General features: G+C 40.5%; 1 protein-coding gene across 3 annotated transcripts in view; it reads right to left on the bottom strand.

Annotated features, from left to right (window-relative positions):
* Nucleotides 1–18,379, bottom strand: part of RNF130 (ring finger protein 130) — an 88,280-nt gene that overhangs the window by 19,586 nt on the left and 50,315 nt on the right. For all 3 annotated transcript variants that reach the window (XM_084635889.1, XM_084635890.1, XM_084635888.1), the window contains exons 4-6: nucleotides 15,599–15,670; nucleotides 12,285–12,367; nucleotides 148–244 (exon numbers count right to left, since the gene is read on the bottom strand). In XM_084635889.1, the coding sequence (XP_084492015.1) occupies nucleotides 148–244; nucleotides 12,285–12,367; nucleotides 15,599–15,670 (252 nt within the window). The remainder of the gene's footprint in view (nucleotides 1–147; nucleotides 245–12,284; nucleotides 12,368–15,598; nucleotides 15,671–18,379) is intronic.

Raw genomic sequence — 18,379 nt, 5'->3', positions numbered from 1 at the left:
GAGGACTCCAACATGGCTGAGCAATATGCTCTTGCCAACCCACCATGCCTGCTGTGATTGATTTCTTATTATAAGCACTTTGTGTGAAGAAGTTACTTGAACTGGCCGTATCAGTTATGTAATAAAGGTCACAAATATGTAACTTACTACAATTCCCAGAGCCTTCAAAATGTTCAGTTTACACATAGGACAGGTACAGTGTTCACTAAGCCAAGGATCCACGCAGGCTTTGTGGAAAACGTGCCTAGAAAAGAATACACAGGGACGCACAAAATTTATAAACTTGCACAGAGAGTTTCATGGTGTACAGCATGAACAGTCTCACACTCAGATGAGATTTCAGAAATGAAACTTCCAATGAAAACAATTTAGAAGCTTGCAAACTAAAAGAGACAAAGAAAAGAACATCATGGACCTAACCGCAGAATCCATCTCTGTTAGTGTTCTGTGCTGTCTGGATCAAGGAAATCTAAAGTTCTGCTTTCCTTTGCCATCAGTTAATCATGATTCACTTAGGAAAAATAGGATTTAAAGCCCTGGTTCTGCACTTGGGCCTGCAGAGGCAGACTCGTGGCACCTCCTGAAGCCCCAATAACCGGATCAGTTTATAACGTGAACTACAGAATCTACATAGATCCACAACCTTGTCTTTAATGGGTGTAAAACGGTGACATACTGAATATGTAGGCAATCCAGCAAATGACAGTGCCAGTAACTTTACACACACCTGTAGCAATAAATAACCTGTGATGTCTTATAAGTATTCTTCAGATTTTTGCAATATTTATATATTTGTTACTGATCATATATCATTTTGCTAAATATCAGGTATGCAAATGAAGATCCTAATCCCACAATTGGATCATTGCAGGATTATTTTCCGCATATTAAATTCGGTTCGTCTGGATGTAACTACAGTACAAACTGAAGGGTAATATTCACACGCATGTTTTCTTTTAGTACATGGTTCTAGTTAAGATCCTGTATCTGTGTTGGATGATAATCCTTATTTTTAAGGATTTTAAAATGGGATATGTATAACAATTTATAAAGTACCTATTGCAACAGTATTTAGGCACTGGTTCTATCTCAAATAGAGACCTGCCCCATTAAAATTGTTCAAATATGCTAGCTGGCTTATTAAGTAGCCAAAACAAAGTCAGAAACATTACAACTGAGAATAACTAATAATGGTGGAAGTTGGGGAGAGTGTGTCCACCTCTCTACCTTGAGATAACAGTGCTGTAATCAACTTTGGTGATTTTGCTGCTGCCTCTCCCTAGCAAAGGGCTAGTCTTTTTAGTGCTTCTGTGCTTATCATCAACAGGGATAGCTGCCAGCTCTTTACTTTCCCTCAGTTGAAACTGGCTTGTGTGGGCACTGGCCAACCTGCTGACACTGACACCTTGAGAGAGCCTTCTCTGGCAGGTTCAGAAGGTGACAACTTGCAGCAGCATCAGTGTCTTCCCTTTCCTGGTTGAACTACATGGCTGTCTGCCTCCCCATCCAGTTGTAGCTGCTGGGACACTTTGTGGCTTCTCCATGCTGGATTCTTGGGACAGGGGAGAGACTTCCCTAAATATAGCTGGGTCTCTGAAATATAGCCCTGAGGAGCAGCAGAGCCTCTTTGAAGCAGCTCTTTGCACACAAGTTGCTGCTTTCCTCCTCCTCCCCCCCCATGTCACTAATCTCCACCCAGGACTTATTCTCAATCAAGTGGCAAGAGCACAGTCCCATTAGAAGTCAAATTTGAACTAAAAATCAATTGCCATATTACAATTAAAAGCAAACCAAACCTATTATGGATTAATTATTTGCCGGCTTTTATAATTGGCAAAGATATGTCAAAGGGAGGAGAAACACTTAGAAGCTTTACCCTACCTTACATGCCTTTTGAGAACTGGAAAAACAGGTTAACCATCTTATATAGAAAAACAAATCCTCTAAAGATGAGAAAGCAAAATGGGCTTCTACTTGCACAGCATGTTAATTTGCATTAGACGAGAGATTTGTATCGCCACCCACGTGGCTTGCAAAGACATGCTTTCAGACAGATTGATTAATATAGAGGTAATTAACATTGATTTTGATATAAACTTAAGAACAGGAAAGGACTGTACAAGGATAACACCACCACGCTCAGGCAGAGGATGATGATTTGCCTTTCTTGACCTGTCACTTTACCTGTAGAACATTTTTGTCAATGAGTAGTCGGGGAAGGAAATGGTATCAGTACATTCTCCACCTTAATAAAACGCAGCCATGCACTAATATACTTAGTCTATATTGAAAAGTTGTATTGGCATAAGTAGGTCAGTCAGGGATGAAAAAAAAAACACCCCGATCAACAGTTATGCCAACAAAATCTCCAATGTAGATTGATGGAAGAGAGCCTCCACTGATGCAGCTAACGTTGTTCAGGGAGGTGATGGTCCTAAATGAGAAGAAAAACTCCTCTTGGCGTAGGCTGCGTGGCTAGGTGGGCATAGCTAACAGAGACAGCTTTTTTCTGACATACCTAAGAGAATGTAAAGTGCATCATCTATTCCAGGTTACAGAGCAACCCACAGCTGGCCATCAGAGCAGCTCAGAATTAGGGAGGCGCAAAGGCGATGTACAGCTGCTTTTACTTCTGCCTTCCCTTCCCAGGTTGTACCTTCTATTCTGTGCCCCCTGAGATGCTGAGCATGGCATGTGTCCCCGAGTTCTGAAATCATAGTAATACTGCTCATTCTTCCTTCTCTACCACACGAGACATTAAAAGCAGAACAGAGGAGGCACATCACCAGGAAGCTACTAAGTCTCCAGGTTAACTTCCTGGAGAACAACTCCTGAAAAGGTGTGGTAGTAAAAACGGAAAAAGGTTGTGTGTGTACAATAATAATTTTATGTCCACAGGTGGCAGTACTCAAGTGCATCAATGTAATTATGTTCTAATCAGTAGTACTTGTTCAAATCAACTAAGGGAAATAGGGATGTACAGGTGTAACTAAGAGTCTAATCTGGTCTGCAGAACCTTTACTACTGGTGATGATGCACAAGGAAAGATTTCAGCTTGACATTAAATAACCAAGGTTGAGTTTGCACAGGTGGCAGTTAGGGAAAAAAAACCTGTACTGGCAATAGGAGTACATTTGATATCTGCAATTTTCCAAAATATTAGATTATTGTGAACATGTTTCACTCTAAAAGCCAGATTAGAGTTTTAAAAATAAATTTAAGAGATGAAAAGCAATAAATTGCCACCCTAAAGCAAAACAACATAATTTTATGCACCACCGGATTGGAAGCCATTTAAACATGAAGAGAAATATGGAACTCCACTAAGCTGGGGGGGAGAGGTAGATATGCTGGAGGGTAGGGATAAGGTCCAGAGTGACCTAGACAAATTGGACGATTGGGCCAAAAGAAATCTGATGAGGTTCAACAAAGACAAGTGCAGAGTCCTGCACTTAGGATGGAAGAATCACATGCAGTGCTACAGGCTGGGGCCTGAAGGCTAAGAAGCAGGTCCGCAGAAAAGGACCTGGGGATTACAGTGGATGAGAAGCTGGATATGAGTCAGTTTGTTGCCAAGAAGGCTAACGGCATATTGGGCTGCATTAGTAGGAGCACTGCCAGCAGATCGAGGGAAGTGATTATTCCCCTCTATTCGGCACTGGTGAGGCCACATCTGGAGTACTGCGTCCAGTTTTGGGCCCCACGCTACAGAAAGGATGTGGACAAATTGGAGAGAGTCCAGCAGAGGGCAACAAAAATGATCAGTGGGCTGGGGCACATGACTTACGAGGAGAGGCTGAGGGAACTGGACTTGTTTAGTCTGCAGAAGAGAAGAGAGAGTGGGGATTTGATAGCAGCCTTCAACTACCTGAAGGGCGATTCCAAAGAGGATGAAGCTCGGCTGTTCTCAGTGATGGCAGATGACAGAACAAGGAGTAATGGTCTCAAGTTGCAGTGGGGGGAGGTCTAGGTTGGATATTAGGAAACACTATTTCATGAGGAGGGTGGTGAAGCACTGGAATGGGTTACCTACAGAGGTGGTGGAATCTCCATCCTTCGAGGTTTTTAAGACCTGGTTTGACAAAGCCCTGGCTGGGATGATTTAGTTAGTGTTGGTCCTGCTTTGAGCAGGCGGTTGGACTAGATGACCTCCTGAGATCTCTTCCAACCCTTATCTTCTATGATCATATTTTTACAGTCACTTTTGACATCAGAACTAGACTCTCCTGCATTCATGGGCTGGTTTGGCTTGGCTTGGCTTGGCACGGCACGACATGAATTGTATTAACCAAGCTACAAATGCACTGCTGAATATGCCAGATTGTTTAATCAAGAAAAGGTAAGAATCTCCACTAACCTGCTGGTGTTCTTACTTCACTCTAGAATCTTTATTAAGGCAATGAATGTGGGACAAACATATTTTCTTATTTCTGCTGTCAATAGTTATTAACTTTTTATTTTTATCAATCATGAGAGCACAGAAAAGATTATTCAGCTGTCCTCTGAGGTCGATGTGGGCTTGCAATCCCATGGTACATATAATTATGTTACTGTGTTGTGTTACACATTTTAATGCTTTTAGTCACTTATATTTCTTTTTAAAACGCCATAGTCTGGATTTTAGAGTGGGACATGCATTTACAACAATCTAATATTTTGTGAAACAGCAGACATCAAGACTCCGCATAAGTATGAAAACAGCTTATTGCTCTTATCAGCTAATCAGTGCTCAGTGCTATAAAACCACTCATATCAAATCAGACACTGAATGATATGGATTCCAATGTGTACCTAGTAAATAATATGAGATTATTTTAAAGAGATATTAACAGTTTGATAAGGTGTTTCTGTGCATTTAAAACCTAACTATTTTTCTGATATTTTCATTCTTTGCTATTGGTTCTTAAACCTCTTGAACTCTGGGAAACCTTATAAACATTTTCCAAAATTTACAATCCCCCACAAAAAGTTTTAATTTTAATCAACATATTTTTGCCTACTATTTCTCCCTCTCCTAAGTATCCTGCTGGCGTTGATATGGGGGCTCTTGATCTGTCCAGGTTTTTCTGTATTTCCAGGGCTTGAACAGCAGATAAAAATTCATAAGACAATAATGCACAAGTATGAGTAATTTATAAAGTTGAGCTTGAAAGAGGAAGTCCTTGTATTCCACACCAGAACCCTTTTCCTCCCCTAAAAATGATTTAGTTCAATATGGAGCATTCCAAAGGTACAAACCTGAGTAGTTCTGAGGTGAGTTAGAGCAGCTCCATTAGCTTACTATGGTCTCCTAAAACCTTACGCCTGCAGGGGATAACGGTGCAGTGTGCTCCAGCCCCATTCCTCCTCCTACGCAGGGTGTTGCAGGAAAGGAGGCACAAAAGCTCTGTGCCAGCAAAGGACGCCCCCATACTGGCAGAATTTCCAGCAAGTGACTTTTAATTAGTTTTGTTTTCCTTAGAATGCCTGAGCCAATCAGCCTCTGCATATTGGTATGTAAACAGTGACCGGATTCTGCTGTACAACGTGATCTCTTTGAGTGTCTACACAGCCCGGGCAGCAAGCCTCACAGCCTCGGTTGACAGATTCAGGCTAGTGGGATTCAGGTTAGTGCTCTAAAAATAGCTATATAGACAGCATTTGAAGTTGCTGTTTGGGTTGGAGTTCAGGCTCTGAAGCCCTAGGCTCCAAGGCTGAGCTGCAACTTCAAAGGACTGTACTGTTGGCCTGGGCTGGGAGGCTTGCTGCCACAGGCTGTATAGACATACCCTTTATGCCATTCCAGAAAGAGGGAAGTAGGCCTAAACGTCCCCCACAAAACAGCCCCATGATAGGGACATCCTTTGGTTGGTGTAATGGTTCCCTACCATTCGCTAGTCAAGGGAGCTTGGGTGGAATGCATTATACTCCCAACAGTGTTGCTCCAGCATAACAGTCCATAGATGGTTGGTACAAGCCATCTCAATTTACAGTAGCACCAGAATAAGGCAGGCACAGATATGGCGAGTCATCTTTGTCACCCTCTCTATTCCCACACCCAGCGCAAAGCAAAATCAAGAAGCTGGCTCAAAACGTATATGTACTGTATTTTATTGTATCAATTTTGCATTCAACCTTATATTTTTTAAATTTGCTGTGTTGCTTTTGTTCTTCCTTTCCTTCCTCTTTTTGCTCTTCTGTTTCTCAGTATCCGTTCCCTCTATCCCTCTGTGCACTCTTCCCCCTCCCCCCAGATTTCCCTGCCTCTGGTGTCTCCCTCCTTTCCCTCTTCCTGACTCATTTTCTGTTCCCTTCTTTTCTCATTTTCCGATCTGATTTTCCCCAACTCCTCTCTCCTCGTTTCTAAAACCATCTCCTTAGCTTCTCCTTCCTTTCTTTCCACACCACTCATTACACCAACAACTCACTACCTCCTCATCACCCCATCCCCACTCTGGTCTCCCTCCTTTTTCCTAGCCTCAGTGCTGCGATGGAAAAGTGAAGTGGAGTCTGAGTGGAAGTTATTTAAGAGGTTTGTCTTTTGTTAGCGTCTTTTTGAAGCGCTTGTTTCGTTACTTGTTTTAAAAACTTATTATAAGATAATGCTCACAAGTCTAAAAATGATGTCACCCTGTGTTGAAGGAGGCTAGGTAGAAATGGAGGCTATCTTATGTGCTCTTAGCACAAAGATTCATCAGCCATGTTTACAGGCTCCAAGTATTGAACACATTTCAGCTTCTGGAGCACAGAGGTGGCTGTGTAAGAGACATTGCCTTTAACTACAATATGCACAAGTAATACTATGCTATTTATATTAGTTATTTTCATATTTAATTAAAAAGGATAATTTTACTGAATGTACTTGAATCTGCCACAAAACTCAACACCAATATGCACCACAAACCTAGAATCTTGCCACAGAATTTAGGTCCAACTTGCTACGGAGCACACGGGCTTTGCATATATTGTGTATTGGGCCACACCAGATTTCACTGTACCAATGCATAACAGTGTCAGACCAGGACTTTAAACAGGACAGCACAATTCTAGCAGCTAGGACAAGGAAATGCTACGTTCACAATGGGCTATAAGAAGTAAACTGCATTGGTGTCACATGTCATTGAAACCCACTGTCCAATTATTATAGCTTCCTTAAAAGACAGAGGCCAACTCTTTCATTTGGTGTCTCTTGGTTAAAATACAGCTCTATCCATTTTTCTAATCATTCTCTTGCAAGACATTTCTTCATGTCTGGCTTATTGACTGTACTATTTTTATTGCTTCATTACCGACTACAAATATGGTATGAAAATTAGAAGGTGGAGTAGCAGGGAGGAGAGAGCAGAAAGGGAGAGATTAAGATCCTATAAAGGTATTTATTAGTACACCCAGTTCCTTACCTGTTCATATCAAACAAGGCTAGAACAGCCTATTATCTAAAGAATACTGTTCACTGCTTTTGTAATTTAATACATATTTTTGAACTTACTATGTAAAGTATGTGCAATCTTGTTAGTGATATGAGGAGAAAAATACAAGCAAAACTGCACCCTAACAAAGAACGGTATGCCAACGGCATAGTAATATTGTAATGCTCTCTTTTTTCAGAGTTCAGTTAATTTTTTTTGTTACTACATGTAGCTGATTAATACAAGATCAATCTTTTACTATAACAGTGTTCCTCCAGGAAAAAATTAAATATGAGCCAATCAAGATGCTTAAGCAATTTGAGAGATGCACAAGCAAGATTTAAAGATAAGGCCAGAAGGGACCATTATGGTCATGTAGTCTGACCGCCAAAGATTCCCTGCAATTAAGTGGTTATCAGTGATGGATTAATGATTTTGCCGCCCCTAGGCCCAGAAATAATTGCCGCGCCCTCTCCCCCCCAGCTCACCTCGTCTCAGACTCCACCTCCTCCCCTGAGCACAAAGCCGGGTCCTGCTTCTCCCCACTCCCTGCCAGTGCTTGTGCACTAAACAGCTTCGCGAAGGAGGTGGGAAGAAGGGGAACGCGGCGTGCTCAGGAGAGGAGGTGGGGCTGGGATGGGTATTTGGGGAAGGGGATCAATAGGGCTAGGGAGGGGGTGAGGAAGGGGTGGAGTTGGGGCGGGGCCGGAGAGCGCGAACCGGCACCAGGGGAAACAGCCTCTGGCTGCTGTTATAAATTTGCTGCCCCTGCAAATTTGTTGGCCTAGGCATTAATACGCTGCTGGTGGTTATCCTGATTGTGTTTGGCTGATCAGCAGGCAATTTTATACTCTATTTATATACAAAATATTCCCAGGCAAAAAATTAGAAACATTCAGTCTAATTTTTGAATCTATTGTTACATCTATATTACTCAAAAGGAAAAGGAGTACTTGTGGCACCTTAGAGACTAACAAATTTATTTGAGCATAAGCTTTCGTGAGCTACAGCTCACTTCATCGGAAATGCATCCGATGAAGTGAGCTGTAGCTCACGAAAGCTTATGCTCAAACAAATTTGTTAGTCTCTAAGGTGCCACAAGTACTCCCTTTTCTTTTTGCGGATTCAGACTAACACGGCTGCTACTCTGAAATCTATATTATTGTAGCTGAAAAGGGTAGTGAAACATTCTTTCAGCTTGCTTTGTGTATTTGACAGCAGTTTCATCGTATCATTTGTGTGGATTTAAGGTTTTCACATAGCTCCAGGGAAGAAAAATGTTTAAAAATAGAAGCTAGGGTTGCAAGACAACAAAAATTTGTAGGGGGACCAATGGTAGGTAAGGTAAACTAATTAATTAGAATCATATCAACTTCAAAAAAATATTAAACAGTCACTACCAAATGTCCATAATACATTATATTTTACTCTCCATTGTTGAATGAATGGAAATAAATTTTTCCATGCTCATTTTTTCTTCTGCCATCTGGTAAAAATGAGAGTTATCTTTTTGTTAGCACTTCAGAGGTCAACATGGTAACCACTGACTTACTTCTGTCTGTGCATTAGGATTTTATGTTGAACTGTAGCCGTTTTAACACTTTAGAAGCTATTCTGAGGGAGTTTCACTCAGTGTGTGTATGCGTGTGCAGTGTTCTGTTGAAAGGGAGGGTAGGTTTCTGGCAGGGATGCAGAACTAGTTTGGGACTCCTGAAAGAGGCAGTCCAAACTGGTGAAAGACAGTTTAGCTTATCTGGCCTTTCTTCTGCCTACTACTATAGTCCCTGATACATACAGTTAGGCTGGGATCCAGAAGAAGGAAAACATGCATGATGATAGGAGATCAATCTCGGAGGCTCTGGCATGGAGCCAGCAGCAGCTCTATCAGGCTTTTGGAGCATGATATTCTATGCCTGGCCTTATTGTTTGGGAATGGGAAGGACTAAGGAGCCCGGGATGGACTTAGTTCAAGGTGCAAAGCAAAGTTGAGGGAAAGCAATCCATTTTACTTTGTTTTGGTCCCTCCAACTAACTCAAGTGTACTTTTCTTTATGGCTCTAAGTGTTAATGTCAGCAGGAATAGTTCTGGGAATTGAATCTGCACAGTATCAAACAACTGCCATTCATTTCATTCATTGTATCCCTTCTGCAGCAAGATGAAATACATTATTGATTCGTTAGTTGCTTAAGGTGAATAATAGTGTGGATATGTTTTACTTCTCTCTGGGACCAAAGCAGATTTAGGAAATTCATAGACAATTTATCACCATCTAAGAGGTCAGGTGTTAGGCCTAAATTGGTTGATATTCATTTTACTACATTACCACTTATTTAAATTTACAGACCTTATATTTTGAAACCCAATAAATAAAACCAAGTCCTGCTCAGAATTAGGCATACTCCTTATTCACTTCAGATGCCCAATTACACATGAAAAATTGTAAGAACACAAACTTTCTAGGATAATGGCATCCATGTGAAGATGCGCATGAATCACTCAAAGAACAGCTAAATAAAAGTTTTAATGACAGGAGGGAAAGAAGTGGGAGAGTCTGGAGTCTCTAGATAATCTTCTCTAACCTGGACCCACAATTAGTGTTACTATTATGCAATTGAATGTTCTTGAACTACACCCTGGAATTAGAGAATCAAGCAGTCTCTGAAATTTCTATCCGACAGCTGTCCCTAATAATGTTTGTAGGGCCTTTGAGGACAGAATATTTTTGCATAAGAGTAAATAAAAATGAGTGAATTTTTAAAAGTATAATTCAAATTTGGGTAAAAAATTTAGACTTCGTAAAAACAAACCTTTACCACATCAAAGACCAAGAAAAATGCTTCCAAGTGGTCTTTTTTCAACCACTACATTTCAGTGGAAATAGTTTCTAAACAAACATGTCTCTGCAGTGTTTGTTACCCAAGCACTGCAGCACTGTAAACCTAAAAAGGAAACACTTCATTGATTTTCATTGTCCGACACAAACACACACAGCGCAAATAAATGAAGAATACAGGGAAAGAGAATTGATTTATAAAATCTTCCTGCCTCAGTAAACGAAGGTGTTAACAGAAACATCCATGATAAAGGCATTTACTATGTACAAATTACAATTTGAGATGGTTTCTTTAATATATTATAATAGCAAAAATTCTTTATGCATTAGAAGAAAAAATTTCCAGCTATGTAGGACAGCTTGTAGGAGGATTTAGAAGACTGATAATGAGCTGTAATATGCCCCTCAGGGACATGGGACTGATGCCTGGTTCCGACACTGTGACTTAGTTGTTTCTTAGTGTATCATGCATATAGCTATTTCTATACCAACATAGGCCAAGTTGTTGGATCTTGGCTGCATGTATACATAGTAATATACATATTTCTCTTTTGGGGTGGGGGAGAGGGAAGAGGAAAAGAAAAATGTGTTGTAAAAATGAAAGGGAACGATATCCTTGGTAACAGTCAAAGCTACCACAAATTATTAGATAATTCTTCTAAAAATATTCACCACCCAAAAAAGCAGTTTCTCTCTATAGCAGATTTTCAGTTTACGTCACATAGCTCTAAATCGAGATCTTTGGGATGTAGGGGAAATGAGAAGACTGAGGCAAGAGCACAAGGACAGAGTTTGGTGCTGCACTTTAAGTGCCAATACAGGATAGCTGTCCAGACACTGTACTGGAAAAAACGATCTTCTTACATAGTCCTTGATGTCAACACTAAGGTGGAGATGGGGGATGGCAGCATTTCTAGTAACTGGGAAATGCTTGAGCAAGCTGGAATTGCTTAGACCTCTGATTCTCACCTTTTTGGTCTCAGGACAGCCTATCACAACCCAAATACCTCAAACCCAAAAACACTAAATACCTTTAGTAAAAGAAACATCTGGCTCACTAAATATTTCTTACCCACATAATATACACACTTACATAATAAGTACTAAATAAGTATACCATGAGTACCATAGTGGCAGGTCCTGCAGCTTCTGTCCCACAGTGCTGTCTGGGCTCAGCTCCCTGCTCTGGGAGTTGTGATCTCTGGGGTTGCAGCACTGCTCATGTTTGGTGGAGACCAGGGCAGGTCAAATTTGTGAAAGTGGTGTTGTAATCTGGTGCATGCTGTCACTGAGCCGCTCAAATTTGACCTGTCTGGCCCCCCATCATCATGACGGAGAGGCAGCTGGGTCAAATCTAAGCAGTGCTGTGACCCTGTGCGTCATGTTGCAACACCTGGAGCAGAGAGCCAAGCCCAGCAAGCCTCATGGGACCGGAGCCACAGAGTGCAAGGCGGGCTCTGCAACCCCTGCCAGGCCCCCTTACCTAAGTGGGCAGAATCCCTCCCACCCTACCCCACAGGTCTCTCATCTAACCCTTTGACACATTCTGGCAGCGTAATTTTGGGTTGGGACCCATAGGCATAGCAGGATACTAAGTTGCAGTATCCACTGTGTAGAATTTTGCATCTATACTTTCGTTTACTATAATTAACGTCAGTACTGGATCTGCCCAATCTTCAGTCCTTAAAGCTCTTTGTCTCATTCATTCTCTCCCAATTTTGTGCCTTTTTCATGGTCTTCACTTCCCTTAAAAATCACTTCCTACTTTCCATCTGCCATTCCTCCAGAACCTCTTCTTGCATAGTCTCCATTGTCAATAACTCTGTCAGCTCCCACCTTCTCACCTCATTGTATTGTATTAACCTTATTTAGATTGCATGCTCCTAGGACAAGGGTCCTGTCTAAACTAGGTATGTGTAAAATATTATGCACACCTATGTTGGTATATAACAGGGAAGAGCACATGCTAGATAAAATGAAACAAAGGGATGTAAACAAGAATCAGCATAAACATTTCTCAGGAATAAACCCATTTACAAGGGAAGAGAAATTGCTAGCTTACTTGCATGGCAGGATGCGGACAACATCGTTCTGCTTGTAACACTCGATACAGACAGCACAATGATCAAAGTCTGGGTCTGTTTCCTAAAATGAATAGCATGAAAACTCAAGTCAAGAGTTAAGAATACATTAAAGGCAAAGTAGACATGATTAGTAATCAGGAATTCTACTGTGGTAGTGAGGATCAAATATGTAAAGTGGCTATGAACAGGAAGAGGCAGAAAAGGGTGAAAAGGTTATTAAATAAATTCAAGCATGCCTTAAAGAAACAACACACACTTTACATGCATATCAAAGTCACCATTTCATTTAAAACTAGTATTTGTGTATATCTTAAATTTAAACTAGAATAAACAGCTATAATTCATTTGTACAAATAGTACTTTTGATATTGACTCAAAAGATATTTCTACAGGACTTTATTTCAGTTATGATCTAGTCTACATCATTATTGCATAAAATATATTATATAATATTAAAGCAGAATTGGTTCATCTCTTCCTATAATAAGAGCTAAAAAACTGCTATTTCATACTTCAGAAAGACCAGTGTTTCCTACTCCTCAGACCCAAGAATTACTGAGGTCATTCCTATACAGACACGCAGCTCAGGATCACTTGCTAGCTATACATTTCAGAGTAGCAGCCGTGTTAGTCTGTATTCACAAAAAGAAAAGGAGTACTTGTGGCACCTTAGAGACTAACCAATTTATTTGAGCATAAGCTTTCGTGAGCTACAGCTCACTTCATCGAATGCATTCAGTGGAAAATACAGTGAGGAGATTTATATACACACAGAACATGAAAAAATGGTGTTATCATACACACTGTAAGGAGAGTGATCACCTAAGATGAGCTATTACCAGCAGGAGAGTACCTAGAAGTCACCTACTACCGGACAGGCCCAACAAAGAAAATAACAGAACGCCACTAGCCATCACCTTCAGCCCCCAACTAAAACCTCTCCAACGCATCATCAAGGATCGACAACCTATCCTGAAGGACGACCCATCACTCTCACAAATCTTGGGAGACAGGCCAGTCCTTGCTTACAGACAGCCCCCACCCTGAAGCAAATACTCACCAGCAACCACACACCACACCACAGAACCACTAACCTAGGAACCTATCCTTGCAACAAAGCCCGTTGCCAACTGTGTCCACATATCTATTCAGGGGACACCATCACAGGGCCTAATAACATCAGCCACACTATCAGAGGCTCATTCACCTGCACATCTACCAATGTGATATATGCCACCATATGCCAGCAATGCCCCTCTGCCATGTACATTGGTCAAACTGGACAGTCTCTACATAAAAGAATAAATGGACACAAATCAGATGTCAAGAATTATAACATTCATAAACCAGTTGGAGAACACTTCAATCTCTCTGGTCACTCGATTTCTGACCTAAAAGTTGCAATATTACAACAAAGACTTCAAAAACAGACTCCAATGAGAGACTGCTGAATTGGAATTAATTTGCAAACTGGATACAATTAACTTAGGCTTGAATAGAGACTGGGAGTGGATGAGTCATTACACAAAGTAAAACTATTTCCCCATGTTTATATCTCTCCCCCCCCCCCTCAGATGTTCTTGTTAACTGCTGGAAATGGCCCACCTTGATTATCACTACAAAAGGTTTTCTTTCCCTGCCCCCGCTCTCCTGCTGGTAATAGCTCATCTTGAATGATCACTCTCCTTATAGGGTGTATGATAACACCCATTTTTTCATGTTCTGTGTTGTATATAAATCTCCTCACTGTATTTTCCACTGAATGCATCCCATGAAGTGAGCTGTAGCTCACGAAAGCTTATGCTCAAATAAATTAGTTAGTCTCTAAGGTGCCACAAGTACTCCTTTTCTTTTTGCTAGCTATACTTTGTTATAAAGGTTACAGTTGGATTACTGTTTCTATACGGATAAAAATAACTTCACATATTTTAAGTTTCCCTTTGGAGAAAGGCAGATTTCATGTAGATAAAACCGTGGCATTGGTGGTATACACTAAAATCTGCGGACGACACAGACACACAGGCTGTGCTTTCTTCCAAAATCATACAATTCTTTTCAACACTAGCAAAGTACTGAGACAAGGACATCAGAAACCACAGCAAGACAAAATTAACAACTCCACTGTTGGAAACAGGCAGTCAATATTTCATGCAGAGAACCCTGATGGGCTGCACTGATGAATGGCAGATTTATTCCTGTATTCCTTTCAACTACATACATGTCCCCTGCTGCCTGTTCTGCAACCTCCATATCACTTAATAATCTTGAATCTATGTTGTCAGGAAGGCAGCATCTTCCCTTGTAGTATTAATAAGTTCTAAATATATATACACATCAGCAAAGATCTACTGCAGAAGATTCTTGTAACCAAATTGCCTAGAAACAAAAAAGCAAAGGCTTAGGAAAAGCATTTTTCCTCATATTTCTCTTCAGAGAAGCAAATTCAGGTGGCTTCTCCTATTTCTGTTGTGTTGGTAGAAAAGACAATGAGAGGGAGTCAGCGGAAGAACCAAAGGGAAACGTTTTTTTTTTTAAAAAGAAAAATTGTAATCAGAACACCATTTAATTATAATCAGGTCTGTGCATTTTGGAAAGGGAAAGTGAGCAAGGCTATAAATAAATGTTACAGCACTGATAAAGAACTGTTGAGTACTTATAACTTTTTAATTCACAGTTCATCATCAATTATTCTAGGATAGCCAAACATAGTTCCCCACAGCAGAAGACTTCAGACTCAGGAAATCAACTCAAGTGAAATACCTCTCCCCTAACCCAAGAGACTAATTTATAAAAGTGAATTCTCACAAGAACTCTTCCTCTATAACCCCTCTATTTTTATTTTGCACAACATATATGTGCAACATTCCAAGTTTACAGTGTTCCACATAACTAACCCTAACCTTGCCTTTTTCTAGTACTGACAATTTATACAGAGATATTAGGAGCACAGTAAATGAAAAATTGTCATGATGGCTCAATACAGTCTTCTGCACTCCTGCCTGCAGAAATACTTAGCCAGCTAGCACAGAACAGCACTCACAATCACAGTTACCAGATGGAGCTCAACTAGTCCCTACGCAAGAGAAATTCTCCTTTGGGGGAGCAAAGGCTACAGTATAGAGAAAAGCTCTAGATGTCACACTGAAATACTGCAGCAAAAGATTAACTCCCCAGCAAGTAAATCAGCACCAAAGATGAGAGAAAGAAAAACAAATCAGATAAGTTAATTGTTTTTACTACCAAAATAAACCATGAGATTCAAGTATACTTTGCTGAAGTCTTTTTACTATACCTTATCACCCTTCTTTACTGTCCTGGTTGTCAATTTGCCGATGGCTTTCTTCGCAGCATCTCCAAGACGACGCTATTAAATGTACAAAGAAAAAGACACAGGAATTAATGCTTAAAGTCTAACAATTTTTCTTTTAAAATGACTTAGTTTGACTAAATATTAATGCTACAATACTCTGCTATCATTGGCTAATATTCAAAGTACTGAGGATATAGCAACAGCAATCAGAGATCCTGCACATAAGACGGGAGAGAAAATTCAACTGCAGACCATGTACATGTAGTCAAGGTAATCATCTACTATGGCAGAAGTCTCATAGGCTGTTGTAGATATGGCTTTAAAAAAACCAGCTCAGAGCCATTAAAACACATACACTGGGATATAAATAGAGGCTCATGCCCTTCCACTAGCTCCCACTGTACTCTGCTCTAATTACTTTTTATTCAATGAGCTGTATAATCACTTGTTCTCTTAAATTTTCTAGCTGGGGTTTCCTTGATTAAGGAATAAACCTGAAATTTTCAGTGCCAGAGTAGCAGCCAGGAGAAATAGCTGCAATAAAGTCCTGCTCAGACCCTACCCCTTGCAGGAGCATGCTCAGCTCCAAAAGGCAGGCAATTCATACCCAAGCCTAATATTTATCTCAATACAAGATAAAACCAACCAGTATCTACACACACCAGAAAATAATTTTATGGCCATAAAATCAAAATTCTGTCAATACTTGAATAAAGCTCACATGAATACAGATTCCAAGACAAACCTATTTGGTTGCAAAAGGTCAGGTTGTTTTTAATGGGCATCAGTGTTAGCTGGAAACAGCTATTTCTATGCTTAAAGTGCTGATTCCAACTGCACTGCTCTGATCCAAGCCAATAAAGAATGGCAAGTTGCCAGCTGGTTCACAGATTTCAGAGCCAGGTCACTCTGAGCTGAACAAAACTCATGTTTCCTCATTTCAATAACCACAGTGCCCCACAGAAACAGGATAAGGTTTACATTGATTGAGAGAAAGTTAGTTTATTTTTTCATTTAAAAACTCCTATAGTCACTCATACAATTACTATGAATATTCTACCGTTACCACTTGTAAGGACAATTTGTAAGGAAAGATTTTATTTTCAAGCTTTCCTTTACCACTGGTGTTGGGAATGTGTCTTAAGCCACCCCCGTTAAAATCCACCCAAATTTGGACAGTTTATAAACCTTAGAAAAATTGCTGTTTGCACATGCTCAGGAGAGACTTGTTTACAGTTGAATCTTCAGTGAAAGTAGTTGTTAAATATGTACTGAGCATGCTCCTGCAAGGGGTAGGGTCTGAGCAGGACTTTATTGCAGCTATTTCTCCTGGCTGCTACTCTGGCACTGAACAGAGAGAACTCCCCCGTTTTCAGTGCTCCCCCTTGCTGGAAACCACAAAGGGAAGATGAGGAGAAAGTAACCCGACTGGAATGCAGAGGGGTCAGAAATGGTAGGGGTAGGATCTGGGGTGAGGATAGACCCAGAAGAGGCAGAAGGCAGGGTGTGGGAGACAGAAGCACAGAGAGATGGGGCAGAAGGGTCTTATCTCTAGAGCACACTCCCCTTCAGAGCCTGGGTCTCTACATTACTCTGCTATTAGCAAAGAACTATGAAGCCCAGTGGCAAACCATGTGTCCCATCTCCCTTCTAGTGACTGGTCAATATAGAGGATAACAACCTATGACTTTGATCAGCTCAAGTGGTAGAGACTGTGCTGTGAATCTAAAGGTCCAATGCCAACTTTATGACCCATGTATGGTGTTGGTGATCCATATGGTTCTGCATGATATAATTTTTTTATTTTAACTGGGCATTACACCAAAAATTACATTAAAAGGACATTAAGACTGCAGAATCAAGCACTCAAAAGTTAGGAAGTGCCAGAATTAATATTGCCCTGGAAACCTTTGTTCAGTCCCGCTGTGCACGTAACTTTGTACCCTAAAGAGCTTTCTTTGAATCTAGACTTTTTGTATGTAATTATATGTTATGGTATTACTGTGACCCTAAGCACCCCTGTATTCACACCTTACACACTACTGTAAACTTTGTATAAAATATGCCTTGTATATTTGAAAATGATCTCACTGATTAATATTCTTTCATGACGTGTGTACACAATGTATATTAAAAGTTATGGATATACGCTGAGATTATAACTAAAATGTGTTTAAACCAGGCATGTCAAGGGGAATTGGCAAACAGGTCTGCTCTGGACAAAGGGATGGGTTTGCTGCTCTGCCCAGCTTGGTCATGAGGCAGATACAAAGAAGGTACGTTTACATATAAGCAGTAAACAGGGCTATCATGCTAACAAGGGGAGGGTAGATTGCAGGAAACAGAACTATTTGCATTTTAGCAAACACCAGCTAGGGATGAAAGAGCATGGAGCTTCCTTCACCACCAGACTCCATGTCACTTTCCTCAGAGCTTGAAAAAAACAGAGCTGATCCCGAAAAGAATCAATTTCAAAGGGTTACCAGTCTATAAATAAATGGGGCTGAACCTCAAGTAATAAATTACTGAATAAACTGATTGTGTACAATAATACTGTATTATAAAAGTGTACAGAGTGAGGTCTTTTCTGAAAACTAATGACACACTAGTGATTAATATCATTGTGAAATGTATGTATGAACACAATATGAGGAAATATTATGCTTTAAGATTTGTGGCCAATCACGGTCCCTCCCAAGAAGGAGAGAAGGCAGCTATGTACCTAACTCTTATGTAAATTAAGCATGGTGAAGTCAAAACAAT

Source organism: Lepidochelys olivacea (assembly GCF_965140295.1).
Source record: "Lepidochelys olivacea isolate rLepOli2 genome assembly, chromosome: 8".
NCBI lineage: Eukaryota > Metazoa > Chordata > Testudines > Cheloniidae > Lepidochelys > Lepidochelys olivacea.
Note: the sequence above shows the minus strand (reverse complement) of the source record. Positions and strands in the feature narration are given on the sequence as shown.